At 52.6% G+C, this 20,524-nt stretch overlaps 1 protein-coding gene and 1 long non-coding RNA gene across 2 annotated transcripts in view; one reads left to right on the plus strand and one right to left on the minus strand.

The window, feature by feature from the left end:
• Nucleotides 1–7,207: 7,207 nt before the first annotated feature.
• Nucleotides 7,208–10,711, minus strand: IRX3 (iroquois homeobox 3). Its single transcript, XM_063167792.1, has 4 exons — nt 10,490–10,711; nt 8,921–10,031; nt 8,340–8,406; nt 7,208–7,626 (listed from the first exon to the last, which is right to left on the minus strand). The coding sequence occupies exons 1-4, from the start codon at nt 10,709–10,711 to the stop codon at nt 7,572–7,574; spliced, it is 1,455 nt and encodes a 484-aa protein (XP_063023862.1). The 3' UTR covers nt 7,208–7,571.
• A 9,333-nt stretch (nt 10,712–20,044) lies between these two features.
• Nucleotides 20,045–20,524, plus strand: part of LOC134424042 (uncharacterized) — a 43,346-nt gene continuing 42,866 nt past the window's right edge. Inside the window, exon 1 of the long non-coding RNA XR_010029316.1 lies at nt 20,045–20,093. This is a non-coding gene — a long non-coding RNA (uncharacterized LOC134424042). The remainder of the gene's footprint in view (nt 20,094–20,524) is intronic.

The raw sequence follows: 20,524 nt of genomic DNA on the forward strand, positions 1-20,524 counted from the left end.
AGGAGCACCCAGGTGGTCACTTGGCCAAACACCCCCTTGCCACTGGCCAGCCCCCACCCCAGAGCACTGAGCTGCTTTTCATGGGAAGCATCTCATGTTCTGGCACCTCACACACACAGAACCTGTTTTCTGGGATGTTGTTACCTTGGTGCTATTTTACACTTCCTTCCCAAAAAGCTCCAAAGTCTATTTTTAACAGATATTTATTAAAACTTTCTAGCACTATTTGAAAGAATATTTGAATGGCTGCTCAAAACCCCGCTGCCTAATGACTGCCAAGCTGCTGAAGAATGGAGGCAAGGGAGGTTTTCCTTGGGGTGGGGGGAGAGAAAATAAAGAGAAATCGGCCCGGCTTCAAAGGGCGCATTTCCATAATTGCCCTGTAACTTTGGCAAAATAAATCTGAAGGGCTGAGAAAAGCGCAATCTCTCAGATGAGTGCACTACAAAAGCCCCAGAGATCCCCAGTCCCACTTGTTACTATTCTAATTCAGTGAGAGAATTCGGTCCCTAACCTCAGCAACAAAAGCCATGAAATCACCGTCCTCCCATTCCGATAGCCCGTTCCCAAAGAATAAGACCTTATCCAGCCTTTGTCTCCATCCTGCCCACAGACACTCAGTACAAGTTAGGGTAGCATTAGGGGGAAGAACAGCACATAGAGGTTTTCCAGACTGGCAATTTAAACCCTCTGTCTCTGGGTTGCAAATGTGTGTACTCTTACGAAGCAGGGGGAGATGGGGTCTGTTTCTGACTTGTTTTGTTATTACAAGAAGCTTTTGTTGTAGTTTTTGTGTGGCTGAATTTCCACACAATCTGTCTGAACTTCCCAGATGAATCGTGCACATTTGAGTTATACAGCAGTTTTCTTTGAAAAGGTGAAAATACCCTCTGCAATTGTTCCTAGGATTCAATGTTTGTCCTCTGCAGTACATGAGCTATTAAAAAGAAATAAAGAAAAAAAAAGTAATTATAAAAGTAATTATAAATAAAAATTTAATAAGAAAGTGTCTAAAATGGCTTTGCTGGCACGGTCGCAATCCCAACTTTGCAATTCCTTGATGAAAAAAATGACTGCTGAATGTGAATAGCAGGTCTTTTACAGCAAAGGCCCAATCTCCCGTCATTTGGCCCCTCTCTGACTTTTTTATTTTCTCAATAAGACAAGCTTTTGTGCGATGTGCAGTACGGACAATCAGGACAGCCTTATAAAGGGATTGAGAAGGGCACACAAAGGGCTGCGGCAGCATCAAAGCCGGCCCGGCAGCACAATAGAGATGACATTTTTACATCCCAGGGCTGGGGCGGGCAGGGACTGAATACTGTGTCCACAGCAGTGTCAGTAAACAATGAGCAAAGTGGGAAAGGGGTGAAAACACAAGTCAAAATCTTTTTATTGAAGCCCCCTACACATTCATTGGGCATTTTCAGCCCTGCATTTGAAAGCTCTTCCATTTACTTACTCTCTGGATTCCCCTATTTAACTAACTGACTGATGATGGCTCCATTTTGATATCTGAAGAAAAGAATGGGAATTCTTCCCAAAGTGAATATATTAATTCATGAGATTTAATTGTGTTTTATTGGCAGTAAAGAAAATATTATCTGCATGGTGCTGCTCTTAAAGGAACACTGCCACCTTTAACACCATATTTGAGACCTCTGTTTAAGAAGCCTTACCTAAGGTACTGCTCCCGCCTGTGGGTCTTGGAAGCAATATTTTCCTTTCAGTTTACCAGTTGCCTGCATTTAAGTTTGGTTGCTTGGGTTTTTGCACAACAAAACCAGGCTGGACTCCTGTTTAGCTGGTTTCTCATTCCATTTCTTGTACCCAAGCCCAAGGTCTTGGAGTGGTTCAAAGTACCAGTATGAAAGTTTAAAAACAGAGGATTTAACCCTGGTCATTTAGTCAATTCAGGTGATCTCAGCAACTACACCAGGTGCAGGGGGCAGGAATGAGCACTGAAATTTTCCTTTCTGCACATTTTTCCCTCTGTAACTACACAAAAACATTTCTGTTAGTATCAGGCTATGATTTAGCACACCAGAGGGAATCTGTCTATCAAGCAAACATTTCTGGCATTGTCTTCTGTAGGAATCACTTGCAAAAGTCTCCATCTGAGATGACCTGCACTGGTGCTGCTGTTCAATAGCTATCTCAAGTGTCCTTTTTCATTAAATTATTTTGGAATGGGGCTGGTCTAATCTTCTAGTGAAGCTTTATCTTTCTTGGAAGCAAGTTAGACTGTAACAGAGAAAATCAATGTTTTACTCCTTGTATCTAATTTCACTTTACATCTATGTTTTTAGGCACTTAAATTTTACTGCTAAGGTATCTTGAGTATTGCAAAGTCCAGTGTGAATTATACTAATGATACCTGAGAAATCCAATAGAGTGAGTCATATATTTGAGAGAGTTATTTTCTTTTCACTGTTTTACTTGAAAATAAGTATAATACTTATGTATTAAAATCTCAGGTTTATGCATACCCAGTAAGTAATTTTATTCTAGCCTGGCTAGCTGGCCTACTGACATGCATTTTCACCACTGCTAAAAATAATGAGGAATCCGAGTGACACACATTTATGGCTGGGAGTGCCATCAGATCCCTTGACCTAATTGAGCATGCCTACACACCTTAGAGTGTTTTGCATAACCAACTTAGACAGCAGGAACATTTCCAACCAGATTGATTGACATATTTTATTTCTAACTTAAGCTTAATCAGGACCAAGAATGATTCATTTATACCTTTCAAACTTTAGGAATTGACATGGGAGACAACCAAGCTGCAGATTCCAGTGTAAGCAATCATGCAAAGGAAAAAAATATAGATTAATATATTTTATTAGTCTACTTAGCTGCTGCCATTTGAATTAATAAAATTAATAAGCTGGTAGAGGAGTTACTTTATTTTATAAAATAAATGTCAAACTAGATTTTTTGCAGGAAAGGTTCTGTCCCAAATCCCTCCTCCACAAAGGATTTACCTGAAGTAATGTACCAAATGTAGAGCTATCGTGAGGTGCAGTCTGATTTTTTTGAGAAAGCAGCTGGACAAGAGCTCATCTCCCAGCAACAACCACATTGACTCTCAAAATGAAAGAGTTTCCGGCTTTTAAGGAGTAAAGCACCTTCAAATAAATATCCGCAGTTTCCACGTGCCATGTCTTAAACAGGAACAAAGCCTAATAGAATAGATTGTAATAAAAGTGCCATTTCCAGCATGTGTGCATGTGGCTGCTCCACGCTGCAAATGTCCTTTAGCACTTTTTAACCATATTCTCTAGTGTGTCAGCAAAGAGACTCCATCAGAGTATTTAACATTGCTGGGAGCAAAGGAATAAAGTGGAGTCACTGTTGATTATTACTCATTAGCCACAAGGACATCCACTTAACATGTGAATAAATGAATGACACCATGTCCTAATGGAAATGGCCTCAGTGTACCTTTAAGCAAAATGTTGTTTAATATCTTCCATTTGCTGAATAGTAAAGAGGCCTGTTGGACATGCACAGCTAGCAAGCGGCCATTGTTGCTTTGTTCCAATTTCAGCATTTAATAAAAAAATATGTTGTCTTGACTGCAGCAAAGCTGGGCCTCAAAACCCTGGGTGGCAGCAAAGGCTTGTTCTCACTCTGCAAATTCAGGATTTCACTGGCATCCTAAAGGGTTAATGCCCATAAAGCAAATGAAGCCTTAGAAGGTACATGTTCTTCATTATTCTGCTTTACATTCAAACATATAAAACAAAGAACATCTGATATCTTTATTGGTTTTCTTAGATAAAACACAAGCAAGCTATAAGCCCTAATTTTCTTATTACCATTTGTTAACAAGGAAGATAACACTCTCAAAAGTACTTGATTAGGGCTCCCTTTGATTTGTATCTTGTTATGATTACCAGGGCATATATTTTTGCATTATTACTTTAGTACACTGATAGTTTGGATCAAAATGATAAAAGAGGTATTTTAAAAGTGTAAATATTAACCATACAGGTAAACCACATAATCTGAACAGCATCTTGAACGCTGACATACTGAAGTATACACACTGGAAAAGCAGTCATAGCTGAGATACACATTCTTGTCTGGAAAGCTGGTAGTCTGAGCTGGAGGAGCCCTTTTGCTCCCAAACCCTTTCAACAGCAATTTACATACTTGACAAATTTGTTTTTTTAATACAGTACAACTACTGAGGATATAGGAGCGAAGATATTTGCTATATCACATATCTATAACGTTTGTGATCAGAATCCACACCACATATATCTGTTCTTACGGAATAAACCAGTTTTAAGTATCCAAGGGAAACAACAGCACGTGCATCAGCTAACGTGAAAGATTTGGGAGGGTGTTTTAATGCACGGTCTGATGCTAGATTGTTGAAATGGTGCTGGATCTTTTCCATACTCCCGTGATTTAGCCTGCATAGCAGCTCAGCGCTGTTTCCCAGCTCCCAGGGCTCTCCCCTGCCCCATCCCGGGCCGTGATGGGCACTTTGGCCGCCCTCAATGGCGAGCCTGACACGGCCCGCTACGCCCGGCCGGCCGCTCCCACCACCACGGGCTCTGACAAGTTGGAAGTCTCTTTCTCCTGCCTCCTCCTCCTCCTCCTCCTCGCCGCTGCTTCCTCCGGCCGGCCCCGCGCAGACAGGGAGCGAGCGGGAGATGATTACATCAATCAGTGTCAGGTCTGGGAGCTGTGATTTATGAATATGCATAATGAGCTCTCACCTTTGAGAAGGACTAGCTAGGGAGATAATTGATTAGACAGGAAAAGAGCAGCCAACAGAGAGGGAGAAGGCAGAGGGAGGCCTCTCTGTGCTGTCTCAGGCAGGCCTGGCTGGGGCTCCAGCGAGGCTGTCAAACTGAGAGAGGGATTTCTGAAAAAAAAAAAAGAAAAAAAAAATACGCGTAGGATTTTTAATGTTTTGTTGAAACACGCATAACAAAATGTTTCCTTACGAAATTAATGGGAATTTTCTCCACATTAGGGAGGCCAGGCAGGCACAAAGGCTGCTTTCCCCCTGCAGGGAAACCAAGTTCTCACTTCCAGAAGCCAAAGGAGCAGCTTTCCCATGGCTTCCACGCCGCTGCCGCAGGAGCATCCCCATGGCCAGAGTGAAGGGAGAGGGCTCTGCGGGGACAGGGAGCTGAGGGCCTCAGTGCAAAGGCAAAGGAGCCTTTAATGGAGGTAGAAAGCTGGGGAAGCAATTGTTTTCCCATCATGGTTGCATTATTTTCTTCCATCCCCTTTAAGCATCTGTCTGGCCGCTGCGTGAAAGTTTCTATGGAAAACCCACCAGGATGCCGAGAGGAAGGGGATGTGGAAATTTGCCTCTAGTTTTCTCTCCCCCCACCCCTCCCATTTTAGATGCCATTAATCTTTTTTTTTTTTTTTCCCTCGGCTAGAATTGGCTAAGGAAAAAAAGGGATACAAAGTGCAGAGAGACTGGATAAAATTTACATGAGAAACGATCTGTTTTCTTACCCCCACCCACAGAGATTCCCCCATTTCAGGAGCCTGTCGGAGCGAAAGAGTGGGAACAGTTCCTGGCAGAAAGACAGAGAGCTGCATGGGGCTGCAAAGAGGCAAATGCTGTTTCTAGGGTGAGCTGTGGCCAGAAAGGACATATGGGGAAAGGAAGAGGACACAGCGGGGAAAAAGCAGAGATCACAACAGTGCTGCAAACTCTGTGAGTCCCTTCCCCGGCCTCCTTTGCTCCCAGCCATTGCTAACAGCAGCCAGGGAAGCTGCAGAGCACACCAGGAGAGGGGTGTCCCCATCCTAATGCTGGTCAGGGGCAATCTTAATTGTGAAACATTAAAACACTATAGAAAACGTGTGTATACACACACACACATATAGTGTAAACACATATATAAATCTTATCACTTACAGACGCCTAGGATTTAAAATGTAGTTTATCGGCCTAGTGCAACCCAATCCTATAAATAATACATTCCTATCACTGTGACCTCAAAATGTCAATACCGCACAGCCCTGTGCATTTGCATATCTTGTACTGTCTAAACTTGAAGCATGTCAGCTATGTGCTTCTGTTTGTAGTTTAACTTCATTTTAACTCTTGCTTCCTAGCTCTGAGTTCCCTCCCCCTCTGCGGGGTCTGTCACCAAAACGAGAAAAGCACCAGCCATTTAATCACCACCGCTGTAATTATGCCGTTTCCAGGACTGTAAGGAGAGGACAGGTAGGGGACACATCTCCCCGGTAGAGAGGAAAGCCTGGAAACAAAAGCAGGAGGGGGCGGCCCACAAGCTCTACCTGCCCCATCAGCCGGGGGGACGAGCACGGCCATCCGCGGGCACGGGGTGCAGAGAAGGGGAGGCAGGAGGGAGCAGCCCTCGCCCTCCTACCACACTCCCCTTGGGATGGTTTCGGAGCGCAAACGGACCTTTCCCGGACTGGGCCGACTTCCAGCACCTTGCCGGGGAAGCGGAGCTACAAGTTCTGGAGGCGGCGGCTCCCGGGCGAGGCGTGCAGAGGCGCGACCGGCACGTCCCGGAGCCGGAGGAGGCGGCCCGGCCCGGGGGCGGCGGGAGCGCATCCCACGCGTCCGGAGCGGAGCGGGGCTCCCCGCCGGGGCTCGCCGCAGCGCCTCGGTGCCCCCGTTGCGGCCGCTGCCTCCCGCCCGAATGCCAAGCCCCGGGAGCGGCGGGATGCCTCAGCTTTGGGCAGCTCACAGACAAATTGTGGCGAGCACCCCAAAACTGACCCCGGGGATGCACGACAGCAGGAGGGGAGGGGGCGGCAGAACTAACGCAGCTGAGCTGCCGACCCGCGGCTGCACCACCGACCCCGAAGGTTCCTTTCAATTAACCACCCCCCGGCTCCGCGCTGCCCTGCGCTCCGCGGGGGCGGGCGGGGAGGGGGCTAGCAGCGGCACCCGGTAATTCGGTCCGCGGGGGCGATGCATCATCCGCCGGCCGCGATCGGGCCGCCCGGAGCCGCGCTCGGGCCGCGCAGCCCCCGCCACCGGCCGCGCCTGCAGGGGGCGCTGCGGCTCCAGCGATGGCGCCGCTGCCGCCGCGGGAAGCGCGACCCGGCTCGGCTCGGCTCAGTCCGGCACGGCTCGGCTCGGCACGGCCTGGCATGGCCCGGCTCGGCACCGCCGCCCGCGCTCCGCCCGACCCGGAGCCGCGCAAAACCAGTAACCGGCCGGGAGAGAGGGAGAGGGAGCGGGACTGCGGGAGGAAAACAACTCCAGAAGGGGGGAAACGAGAGTGTAGTCAAAGTGGCAACAGTTTATTTATTAGCCAAAAATATATACTTTCTTGTACAATTTGGTTCACACATATGTACATTTTTTTACGGTATGTACAAAAACAAACAACAACAACAACCAAAAAAAAAAAAAAAAAAAGGGGGACATCTAATTCTCACTGGACTTCCAAAAAAAATCTCACAGCTCAGCTAACCCAGGTGATAGGACAGAAGCGGGTATTTTTTTTCCTTTTGAGTTTGAATATACGGACATGCTTACAAGTTGTAACTATACAGAGATTTTTTTTTTTACAATCATTACAACAACAATAAAAAATTAACTATGATGATGAGAGCGCCGATAGAACCATAGCGGCGTCAAGTTGGTTCTGGGGCCTGGAAAAAAATGACACAGAAAAAAAAATTTAATAGGATTTCTAGTGAGCTTGGGCTGGCACAATATTTGTAACTGCAGGTAGCTCTGGTTTTGTTGTTGTTGTCAATATTTTAATAGATTTATAAATATAAAAAGCTTTCAGAATGACTTATAGTAAATGTATTTAGCTACGAAAACACCGCGGGCCCGATCCCCGTGGTTTCAATCAATCAAAAGGGTAATTGGTTTCTCATTGAAATTGAGTGACTGCTACGCCAAATTTGGGGCGGCAAAGCTCAGCCTCTTCAGCTTTCTTACTCTGGGCGGGTTTTTTTGTTTCGCTTTCAATATCATTGTTATTATTATTATTATTAATTTTTAATTTATATTTTATTTTACTATTTTCTGCCGTCTCGGTGCCTCTCCCCCCGGCACAGCGACAGCTCTGCGGGGGCTCAGGGATGTGCTCCCGGGCCAGGGGCGACCCGCGCCCGGGCTCCGCGGCCGCGCAGCCCCAATGCCCCGAGCGCAAATCGGCCTGCCCAGGGAAACGCTCCCGGGGGCCACAACGGAGAACAGCAAAGAAAATATATAAACAGAATAACCCACCACGCGCGCAGAGGAAGAACAAGAAACCGCCCTGGAAAGGGAACCTAAAGAAGCGGAGAAAATAAGCTAACCATTTACAACTGCCTCCATACATCCCGGGGAGACGGAGGGAGCCATCTCTTACCGCCTCTGCACTGGCTGGAAAGCTGTCTTTAGTAACTTTTTCTCTACTTCCAAGGCACTAGATCGATCTAAAAAGAGAAGGGAAGGGGGGAAAAAAGCGTTCCTTTATAGCCCCTGTTTTATTCCTCCCATCCCTGAATTAAGCCTCGAGATTTAAGAATGCTCTTTTCTCAGCGAGCTGCAAATACGACACAACGACTGCTCTGCTTGCAGAGGTGACCGTCAGAGAAAACACGCTGACCCCGAGCGAGCCTGACCTGGCGGCCGGGTCCTTCCCGCAAAAGCGACAACAACAGCAACAAAAATTATCTCCGCTGGAGGAAGGTAATTCTCGGGGATCGAGACTACCCCGGCCAAGAGACCTCCGCCACCGCCCCCGGGGCCCCCGCCCGCCGCCACCTGCGCCCCGACGGCTGCTCCGCGCCGGGCCGGACCGCGCCGGGCCGGGGGCACCGTCAGAACCGCCGGGGCCGGCCGCACGCACACGGCCCCGGGGCCTCCCGCGCCGCTCCGCTCCGCACCGCCGAGCCCCCCGGGCGGCTGCCGGCCCGGCCCGTCCCCGGCGCGTCCCTCAGCGGTCACCTGCTCCGACGGGCTCCGCGCTCTGCGCCTGGTCCGCGGGCCGCGGGAAGGCGGCGGCGGGGGGGGCGGCGGAGGCGGCCCCCAGCCCCAGCAGGTGGGGAGTGTTCAGTAAGGCCAGCGGGTGCGGGGGGTGGTGGTGGTGGTGGTGGGCCGGGAATGCGCGGTTGGTCCAGTTGGGGAACTTGCCCAGGGGGCAGGAGGAGACGAGTCTGTGGGGCGGCGGGGTGGGCAGCGGCAGCGGCTGGGGGGCGGCCGCCGGCGGAGAGCCGCCTCCGGGGGACTTGCGGGGGTTGTCCGGGCTGGTGGCGGTCTCGGCCAGCGACCAGATCTTGGGTTTCGGCAAGGAGCCGGCCAAAGCGCCGTCCGTCGGGGAGGAGGCGGCGGAGGAAGAGGCAGACGAGGGGGGCGAGAGGTGGGGCGGCGGCGGCGGGAGCGGCGGCTTGAGGGGCTCCGGGCCCACGGGCGCGGCCGTGGCCGGCAGCTCGCACTTGTGGTGGTGGTGGTGATGGTGGTGGTGGTGCAGGTGGTGGTGGCGGAGGTGGTGCGGCTCCCCCTCGGAGGCCTTGTCGTAGCGCTCCTCGGAGCCGGGCAGGTCCTCAAAGCCTTCGGATCCCTCCGAGTCCGTTTTGGAGTCAGAGTGCAGGAGGTCGGCATCCTGTAGATCGTCCTCGAGCTCGTCCTTGTTGCTTTCGATATTCTCTGTGTCGATGTTCTCGAGGTCGATCTCCTCCTCGTCCTCCCTCTTGTCCTCTTCCCCCTCGTGGTCGCTCCCGTAGGAGTTGCCCTCCTCGTCCGTCCTGCTGCGGGGGGCCCAGGTCATTTTGTTCTCCTTCTTGAGCCGCCGCCGCGCGTTGGCGAACCAGGTGGAGACCTGGGTGAGGGTCATTTTGGTGATGATGGCCAGCATGATCTTCTCGCCCTTGGTGGGGTAGGGATTTTTCCGGTGCTCGTTGAGCCAGGCCTTGAGGGTGCTGGTGCTTTCCCGAGTGGCGTTCTTGGGCCGCGACGGGTCCCCGAACTGGTACTGCCCGTAGGGATAGAAGGCAGGGTGGTGGGGGGGGAAGGCGGCGTGCTGCACCCCCGGGCTCTCCTTCAGCTCGTACTGGGCGCCCTGCAGCGAGAGGGAAGGGGCGGCCCGGCTGAGATGGCGCGCCGGGCCCGGGTCCGCTCCGTCCCGCTGCCCTTACCGGGAACGGAGCCCGTCGGCACCGGCGGGGCGGCCGGGCCGCGCTGCCTCCCCCACCGCGGAGCGCCCCGGTCCCGGCAGCCCGGTGCCCGCGGGTGCCTCAGGGGCAGCTCCGGCTCCCCACTCGCGTGTGCCCGGCTGGGCCGGCGGCCGCTGCTGGGGCCGGTCCCCGCCACCGTCAAACCCCGGGCGGAGCGGGGGGACGCTGCGGGGCCGCCGCTCCAGCCCTGCCCCTCTCCGGCGGCTCTCCCGGGCAGGGCGGCGGTAGCGCCCGTGTCTCCCCTGACAGCCCTCCCGGCGTCTCCCCCGGCTCCCCCCGGGCCGATCCCCAGCGCGAACCGAGCGCCCCGGGGAGCGAGCGGCGAACCCCGGGGGCCTCTTACCAGCTGGGGGAAGATGGGCAGCTCTGCGGCGTAGGGCAGGAAGGCTCCGTAGCCCTGGGCGGCGGCGGCGGCGGCGTAGGGCGCGCCGTACATGGAGGAGAGCACGTTGGAGAGGGTCCCGGACGGGGCCAGCTCGGCGCCGCCGCGGGAGCCGCCGCTCCCCGGGCGCTCCGCCGGGTACAGCGGCCTGATGTACTGGTAGCCCAGCTGGGGGAAAGACATGGTGGGGGAGCGGGGCAGGGGAGGGGGGAGGAGGAAGAGGAGGGGGGGGGGAGACGAGAGGAAGAAGGGAGAGAAAGGGGAGAAAGTAGCAGGGCCGGGAGCGGAGGAGGGAGCCGGGTCGCTCGCCCTCGCCGGCCGGCCGCACTTTCAGCGCCTCCCGCAAACTCCGGCAGACATGGGGGGGAGCCGGGGGTGCGCGGAGGCCGCGGGCTCCCTCCTTTCCTCGGCCGCCGCGGTAAACGATCCGATCGCTTCTTTCTTCTCTCACTTTTCCTATTGATCTGAGTGGACCCAGGTCAGGTCCTAACAGATTGCCTGAGATTATTGGGACTCTGGGCTCTGATTGACATTTCTAGTCTCTCACAAGCCCCTCCTATTTCTTTTAAGTCTCTCTCTCCCTCTGCCTCCCTCTCTCTCTCATGCCCAGAGCTCGCTCTCGCCGGGTTTGTCACTAGCTGCTTTTCTTCCCCCCACCTTTTTTTTTTTTTTTTTTTCTAAATCTGTTTACTGACGTCGCGATCTTTTATTTGAGTTGCTTTCAAATCTCGTTTTAGCGATCGCCAATCAGTTGTGTGTTTTACAAAGGTTTAACCCTGCCTCATGGTATTCTAATTATATGGAGGTAGATTTAGATATAATTTCTTTCGTAGCCCCCCCCCCCCCCCTTCGCCAGCGCGTAGGAAGCCGGGGTGTCATTTGTGAGCAGTACACGAGAGGGACAGGGAAAAGTTGGGACATTTAAAAATAAAGGCTCACACCAACACCATCCCTCAATTCCCCTTTTCAGGTTTTTAGATTTACAACCTTTCCTTGCCCAGATTAATTTTGGTTTTTTATTAAGATATTATTTTCTTCCCTTCTCCCGCTCTGGCCCTTGAGAGAGTTACCTCTTCTAATTCAGTTTTAAAAGTCTATTGCATTTTTTAAAATTTGCATTTTCAGAACTACCTTGAAATTTTTCCTAATGTGCTGGATCTTTAAGGAGTTCTCTACATTTTGCCTGGACTAACAGTGCGCAGATACAGTGGAAAAGCTAAGTTAATTTTCCTCCTAATAAGGGACTTCAAAGAGTTGTAGGTCACAATTTTACATCAAAGGCAGAAAAGAAGGCAAATTAAAATCTTAACAAAGGAGAGACGGGAGCAGCCCTCTGGGCCATTAGTAAATAAGTGGTGTGAAAAAAGGGACAATGACAGGCACTGGAATTAAACTCATTAACACCTTTTTGTCTTGGTGCGAAATCTCTAATTAGGAAATTTATGATCATTTTGCTTATTCCCTCTGTTCTGAATCACTACAAGGCTAAGAAGGAAGTACCTGGTACGTGCAACATTTGCAAAGGGAGCAGTGGCACGGGTTTGTAAGGAGCTATTGGGAAGGAGTCAAGATACGGTTTAATTACAGAATAGGGTTTGGGTTTTTTTATGATCCACACATTTTAAATTACGGTTTGTATTTTGTTATTGATGTTGTTGTTGCTGTGCCCCCCCCCTCCTCCTCTTCCTTCTCTGAAAGCAGCGTGAGTTGCAATTTAGCCTTTTAAGAGTAGTTAAAATACAGTTCAATCACGGCGCGTCTTTGGCAAGCGCCGGTGTGCCCTGCTCCGCTGCTGCGGGCAGAGGAAGAGCCTGGGCTGGAACCTAAAAAGTTCACACAGCCTGTGGGGAGAGGAGACCTGAACGTGCCAGCGTTATCTGCTTTTTAAAATACTCGGTCTTTAAATAAAACAAAAAGTTTGGAAGATCTTTTGAGGACTTGTGGCTGAATGCGAGCCGTTTAACCGTATTCCCCTCTCTTCCTAAATACTCTCTGGATTTATTGCCTTTAAAATATGATTTAGGTACAATATAACCACTGTGCCCACAGTATGGATTTTTATAACTACATTTCTTTAAAAATGAAATTCATGTCAGATTATGCAGTTAAAGGAATCGACCTTGATAGCTTGCTATAATAAAACTGTATCAGCTTGTAATAAATGCGGATTATAGCAAAGCAAGCTCCAGAATTAAAATTCCCTGAATCAATATATGAAAATCTGTAGGAAACATCTCTAATCGTATTAAGTTCATCTTTATAGCATTTCCTATCTGCTAATCTAGTGCAAAAACAACTCTGGGTTGGAGGAATTTATTTTCTTCTATTCAACATTGGTGCTTTTGATAGTACAAAGCAAGGGAGATAAAAATATTAAAATCAGTTATAGGTTTATTTCTTTTTTACTCAAAAGGAAAACAGGCAGCGAACGCCACGTCCTGATGTGCTTTAAACTTTTCTGTAGAGGCAGCGCCTGCTGGGGCGACGTGACACCGAGGGGATCGGGGGAGAGTTTGGGTGCAGACCACAACTTTTAAAAATATCTGCTTCGGGGAGAAAAGGGGCGGATATGACCCTCGGGATAAATCCGTAGCCGTTTGAGGCTGTCGTGCTCGCCACCCTGGTGTCACAGTCGGGCTGTGCCCCCCACGCGCGGGTGCGGGGGTACACGCGTGTCCCACAAAACTGGACCCGTCTTTTTGTGGCTGCGCGTCTGGCGTGGAGTGTCAAAGCTGGCGGGATTGTTTTCTGATTTTTAATCAACAGCACAATCAATATGAGTTGTTCCCCGTGGGAGCCGCCGGCAGCGGCGGGCGGTGCTGGTGTGGGGACGGCCGGGGGTGTCCCCGGAGCCGGGAGGGGCTGCCGCGGGTAAGTGGCGGTGGGCAGCCGAGAGGGAGACACCGGAGGAGAGAAATTTATGGGTGAAATGGACCCGGGTCAGGGTGAGGGTGAGGGATGGTTTATTAATGAGAAAGAAACTGAGAGGGAGCATAGCTGTACCGAGTGGACAGGAGGAGAAATCTGTGGGGATGCCGTTCGGCTGAGAGGGAGGGAAAAGAAAGCGGAGAAGACAGCAAACAGTGGGGAAGAGCAAGAGGAAAGGAGGCGTCTTCCCGAGCTGCGGGAGCGATGCCCACGGCTCCGGCAGCGGGAGGGCCGGTGCGGGACGGGACGAGCGCGGCACCGGAGGCGGCTGGAGCCGGGCGCGGAGAGGAGCGCGGCACGGCACGGCGGGCGGGAGGCGGCGACGGGAGCCGAGCGGGGAACGGAGAGAAGCGCCTTCCCCACGGACGAGGAGGGGAAGGGCGAAGCCCAGGGGGAGTCGCTTTGCCTGGCTGGAGCCGAAGGGAGATGAGAAGGAGCGGCGGGAGCCGGCCCGTCCTGCCGGGCGGCGAGGGGAGCGGCGGCGCGGGGCCCGACGGCCGCCGCCCCCGGGGAGCCGTGGCGGCGGAGCGCTCCTCGGCCGGCCAGACACGTGTCTCCTGGCCAGGACCTGTCAGAGCAGGGAGAGCGGGTCCTGATTTATCACCCGAAACACACACACACACACACACGCACCCGCCCGCCCTCCCCCCGGCCTCGCCTCCCGCCTCTCCCGGCGGCTGGCAGCGTCGCCGAGCTAAAACCAAACCTCCCTCCGGCGGCCGCGGGGTGTCCGCGATCCCGCAGCCGGCTCTGGGGCTGCGGGAGCGGGCACCCTCCATGGGCAGCATCGCACCCGCACCGAAGCCCCCGGGACCCCTCTCGGTTCTGGTCGCTCACGCCTCTCCCTTCTCGGCCGGGTCCCGAGGGACCGGGGGGACGGAGACGGCCCTGGCCCCGCGGTGTCACTGCCGCAGCGCCCGTCCGAGGAGCCGAAGGCTGCTTGAGGAAGTTGCGGGGAGCTGTAGGGAGGGCTGAGGGCTCAGGCTGACTCTCGCGGGGTGCGGGCAGGCTGGGAGCTGCCACACCACACGAGGGACGGGGCGCAGCCAGCGGGGAAAGGGGGGTAAACAAACAAGTGGGATTAGGAGAAGGAGCGCAGTAAAACAAGAGTTAAAAAATAGAGGGAAAGATCAAAGCGCTGGGTAAAAGACTCTTCAAATTACACGTTTGAAGCTTTTCCATAATTCCAAGGCGACAGATAGATAACAAGCTGCACATTCCTTATCACATATGGAATCAATCTGAAAGGAGTCTCTTGATCAGAATCTGTTAATTGCAGTGACATATGATTTGGAAAGAAAACACAATTAATGACCCTTCACGTTAAGACTATGGGACGGGGCCACTGACAATCCGCACTCTGCAGCCAACGTCAACTCAACTGTTATTGGTAGTAGTAGTACTAGTAGTAGTAAACTATTAAAGGGAGACATTCTCCGAGCCTCGGCGACTGTTTTGTCTCTGTTCTCGTTGCATGTTTCTTCAGAAGGGGGAGGAGAAGAGAAAGGGACACGAGTGTGTGCGTGCCTTTCCTTCAAGGTTTGGGGAGCTAAAATGATTTAGTACCTTGTCTGTAAATCTAATGACCTAAGGTGAGAAAAAATACTTCATCTTTTATTATTACCACTTGTGGTGAGCGTTACCAGGAAACAGCAGAACCCTTTTGAAATGGTAAATATATGTATCCATTTAAAACCCATTATTGCTGAGATTTTCCCAAAGAGAAATAAGGCAAATCTGCCCAATCTCATTTTCTAGCGCCCTCTGTCCACAGCTCCCCTTGGCTCGGCCGCCCCTTCCCGGGCTCTGGGGCCGTCGAGCCTCGGCGGAGCCTTCCTGGGTGCTCTGGGTGCTGTGGGTGCGGGCAGGGCCCGCAGCAAGAGTGGGTGCTCCGCGGCTGCTAATGGGCCACGCGTTCTGTAATGTTAGGAGAGGAGGTAGGAACATTTTCAAAAGCTTTACTCTGTCATTAAAAGGTATTGGCTTTGTTTTAGAAGGGGGAGGGAGAGGTTCATTTGAAGGTTAGAAAGCATACACTTTAATAGGATCGAAGTGAAATTAGTTAATAAGAAAATGCTGGCCAGAAGCTCTCCGGGCTTTTAAGTGCTCTCCAGGCCATTTAGGGAAATTGAATAAGAACAGACTCCGTTACCTGCAGCCCCAACTATTATCTCCAGAGGCGAGAAGGGAAAAATAGTGCCTGAGAGACCTGAAGTCCCATACACCTCCTGCCAACCTATTTCCTCGAGAAATAATGCCCCCTTTCTGCTCGCAGCCGTGTTCTCCTCCTGCCTCTTCCGCTTTTTAGCAGCTCAGGCTTCCCTTCAGTGTGTACCACAAGGGGGTAAGCAAAGGTAAGGGGCTATCAGCAGATGCCGAGGGCTGCTGGGGCAGCTGTGAGCACAGCCTGGTCACCGCGGGGCAAGGCTGGCCTCTTGGTGGTTTTTTTACCCCTTCTATTTCTCTAACTTCCCCCCTTCACCACTGTGGTGCTTTGTTGGTTCGCGTTCGGACCGTTGCCAGTAGGTCAGTATATTGTGTTACCCAACTTCCGATCTGCTCCCTTTCTCCCTGCCTTTAAACTTTATAGTTTTTAGAGGTGTTAATAAGACCTTTCCTTTGGTAAATCGTTCATTAGGAACCTCACCGAAACATGGAAAGACTTCAGAAAATTAAAAAAAAAAAAAAAAAAAAAAAAAAAAAAAAAAAGCAGCGCTCAGGAATGATAGGTTGGGAAAAGGCTTTTGTCCAAAAACTGCATAATTGCCGTGAATCTTAGGAAACATTAATCTTTATAGGAATTTGTGATTCATATCTGTGGTTTGACCGTTTAGGTGATTTACAATCTGTTAGTGCAACTCACTAATTTTATGCCAATATATTTTATGCGCCCAGTTAGAGTTCCCGTCGCCTATCGGAACGAGTGGCCGGTGTCAGCGTGGCTCTGTGAGCCCGGCGGGGCCGGTCCCGGAGCAGAGTGCGCTCAGCTCCGGGAAACTTCCCCTCCACGTTTTCCTCTCTGCAGCCCCGGCTTTTAGCGTTCGGGCCGGACCGTCCCCGCCTTCCTCCGCCGGTGAGAGGATGTCAGCGGCTCGGGAACAGGCTGTAGCGTTTTTTACACCGGAGCCGAGGGTATCCCGGGTTTCTCGAGCTTTACCAGCGGGTTTAAACCCAGATTATTGCTCCCTGCTGGTCCGTTCCCTAGCACGCCCTCCGGCACGGTGCGGGGGGAGCCGGTCCCGCCCGACACTGCGGGGGCTCCCCACGCCCTGAACGCCCCCGGGCCGCCACCCTGGGAGGATATCTCCGGTTTTCCCCGGGGATCCCCCCTTCCCTCGTCCGCAGCCCACCGGGAGGTGCCTCCCCCCGGGCTGGGGCCGGTGCAGAGCGGGGAGAGGGGCGACTGGAGATGCCGTGCGTGGAGAATGCAGCTCAAGCGACACCTCCGGAGGCTTTCCGTGTGCCAGCGAAATGGGGCATTCCTCGCGTGGGGTGTTCCGGCGTTCTCCGGCCGCCGCACGGGAGAGCCGGGCATGGGGATGGCTCCGTGTAATTTGTAACTGGGTTTATTAGCTGGAGGGGAAAACATAAGCAAAGAAAAGGAGCAGCAGCTGCGCTGAAGATAACACTGCGCGGAGTCTAATCTTGTGACACAATCATTAATTACTATTGTATTAATTACTATTTTTCCAAAACAGTCCCTTCCCGGAAGAGCTTACAGCCCACATCTGCTGTGTAATGATACTCTGGGTAGAGAAACGATTCCCCCATTAAGTCCCAGGTAGCGTTTACAAATGGCAACACCTACAGTATCAAAGCCCGTCATCTTGCAGCCTGAGATTTTCTGTCCCATCGGCCTGGCTAGGATGATTTTGATGCCGATAAAATACATTTGAATATTAAAGTCTTTATTCGCGTACATATTCCGTCCAAACTTTCAGATCGCAGTGGCGTAACTGCTTTATTTGCTCTTCATCCCACGGATGCTGCCTTATATCAGTAACAAACAAGCATTGATTTTATGGTAAAGTCACTTTGGGATGGGAATGAGTAACTCCAGGCAGTGCTATCACTGTATTACATGGAAATGGCCCAGGTAACAAGATGAACATTGATTCAGCATTATGTTTGATCAATAATGAAATAAGTAACTTCAGGGCCAAATTAAAATGCAAGCTGGCTTAACGCTGCCAGCTTCTGGGCTAAGTGACAAGGCTAATTCAGCAGGGAAATGGCAATATTTGCATTAGAGGCTGCATCTGTTGTTTGGTGGAAGAGGCTGGATCTGCAATAACGCCGGATGGAACTGCAAGGGAGCAGGTTTGGGGAGAGCCCCGCCGGTGCCGGGCCGGTGTGTCCGGGCCCTACCGGGGCAGCCAGCGCCGTTTCCCCCGGGGGACCCTCGACTCCTGGCCACGACATTGAAAAAAAAAAAAAAAAAAAAAGGGGAAACAACACCAAACCTCCCCAAAAACCCCTTAACACTTCAGGGCGGTTACCAGCACCCCAGCGCGCTACGGCTAGCGGATAACCAGGTGGTGTTAGCACTTAGCGAAGGAAATAAGCTAATAAACTGTTGTAACCTCCCGGGCAGAGAGCCGAGCTCGGTCGCCCCGGACCCAGGGAGCTCCGTGGAGTGTCCTGGAGGTGAGCAAGCGAGGGCAGTGACTGAGTCGATGGGTGACCATGTCCGGAGCTCCCTGCATCGGCGGCCTACGGCCCGCTCTATCCGCTGTTCCACATCTCTGCCAGCATTACCGGGCACGTTTTGATCCCCAGTAGCGTTCGTCGCCTTCAGGGGGCACCGGGAGCGGGACACGCGGCGAGTCACCGGGCACTAAAACTCGGCTGGGGCGGAAAGTCTGTCAGGTTTAACCCCCAGACCAGAGCTGGGGCCGTGGGAGAGCGAGTCTCGGGCAGCTCCGCCATTCCACACTCAGGAGATTTGAGCAGTGAGCACCGGGGGTGAGGAGGAAGGGAGCTGGAGGCAGCTGGGAGGGCAGGTGTGTGCCATGAGGAGCGTGTGGGCAGGCACGGAAAGACAGGACAGGCAGCCGGCGTGCGACATAAATTGGGGACACCTGGTACTGGCGTATTTTTCTAAGTAGCAATTTTTAGGTAATTTTTAAACTTTTCCTCCGACATAGGGGAAGAAATAAAAGGAAGGGCTCTCTCCGCAGAAAAGGAGATATCTCTCAGTGCAGCCCTTGTAAGGTGAGCGTGCCAGGACCGTGTGTGCTTCTACCCCACGGCTGGAAACTTCCTCAAGGCAGAAAGAGCTGCTCCTGTCACCGGGGAGGGGACCGAGCCTGGCAGGAGCAGGGGACACCTCAATACAGCCCCGACCGTGGGTATTTTCCCCACTGGCGCTGCCGCCGGCTCGGTGCAGCCGAGAGAGCTGAGCCCTAAATGGGGCCCAGAGTGGCGAGGTGCGGCTGGAAATGGTGATGAGGAGAGTGAGGGACGGAGCGGCAGCGCCGCGGGACAAACCCGCTCTCCACTCTCCCCAGCCGGCCGGATCTCGGCACCCGGGCCAGGTGAGGAGTGCGTGGCACCTCAGGCGCTCCCCCGCTCCCCAGGCGAGGGGCTGAGCCTCGCCTTGGGTGCCAGTGCAGGCCCGGGCTGTGGGTGCAGGCCCGGGGCGGGTTTAGGCCAGGCCGAGCGGGAGCCCGGCCAGCCCCGCGCTGTCCTTGCGGACGGTGGGATCCCCGCCGGTGTGCAGCGCCGCCGGGACAGCCCCAGAGTGTCAGACAGGGAGGGAGGGAGGAAAGGAGCCGCCGGAGCCCCGCCACACACCGGGATCCTTCGGGAAGAGCGGGCCGAGCTGGGCCGGAGCGCGGCTCCGGGCTCCTCACCACAGCCCCGGTGCCCCGGCCGCTGGGACGTGGGGAGGAAAAAAGGGGAGCCGGCGCTGGCGTTATTGCTCTTTCCTCTCCTTAAGGAGGTCAAACGCGATCGTTCAGAGCTATTGATTGCTCCTCGGGCTTGTAGTGATTTGTTAAAAGTAAGTAAGGGCGAGCAGGAGGTGCGGGAACCGCTCCGGGAGAAGCCGTGGAGGGAAAGCGCGGGCGCAGCGGGGCGAGAAGGGAACGGAGATGGGAACGGGGATGGGAATGGGAACAGGGTTGGGGATGGAATGGGGCGGGGCAGAGCGGAGCGGGGCGGGCCTGGGGCCGCGGAGAGGCGGTGATACCCCAGCGGCCGGGCCGGGCTGGGTCGCGCCGGGCGTGCTCCAGCATTGCCGCGCATCCCGCACGACCGGGCGGGGCGGGCCCCGAGCATCCCCCGCGCACATCGGGGGGGCCCCGAGCATCCCGCACACACCGAGCGGGGGGGTGGCCCGAGCATCCCACGGCTCCAGAGCGCCCCGGGTACTCCCCTGTTGCCAGGTCATTAAACCTGTGCCGTGTTCGCCTCCCCTCTCAGCAGCCTCGCGAGTGCCGAGTCGGCTGCTAGATCCTAAAGAAAAAACGTGGGAATAGGGAAAAGGATGGAAATTGACACATAGTTAACTTTAAAGGCCGAATGCGTTTATGTTGAGGGGTAAACACAAAGCCATCTACTAAAGTCAGACATGCCTTCTATTTCAGAGCTAATGGAATGACTCATCGACAGAGTGGATTATTTAAAGCACCATGTGAGTCTATAATCATGTATATATACAAGTTATTATATATTGGAAATCTGTCTCCTCCACTCCCTAGTCTCTTATAATCCTCTGACCAGGAACCAGGCAGTCCCCATGTGGAAATTTAGAAAAGAAAAATCAGTAATGCTCTTAGCATCAAACAATAAATCCTGAAGTTATTTGCCACCACATTTAATTAAATATTTTGAAAAGAAAACCCTTGTGATTGATTTGCCTTCTATATTGATCCAATATTGATCCTTCGCGTCTTGCTAGTCCAGCTGTGGCATGTGCTAAATGGCTGCGATGCCTAGGAATACCTTCTTATGAATTACTCCTTAAAATTCACCGTAAAGCTTCCTAAAGACTCACGTCTAGCAAATTTAGTTTGCTTACATTACTTCAAGCATTCTGTTTCCAAAAGCGATCTCCTTAAAAAT

This window comes from Melospiza melodia, chromosome 13 (genome assembly GCF_035770615.1).
Source record: "Melospiza melodia melodia isolate bMelMel2 chromosome 13, bMelMel2.pri, whole genome shotgun sequence".
NCBI lineage: Eukaryota > Metazoa > Chordata > Aves > Passeriformes > Passerellidae > Melospiza > Melospiza melodia.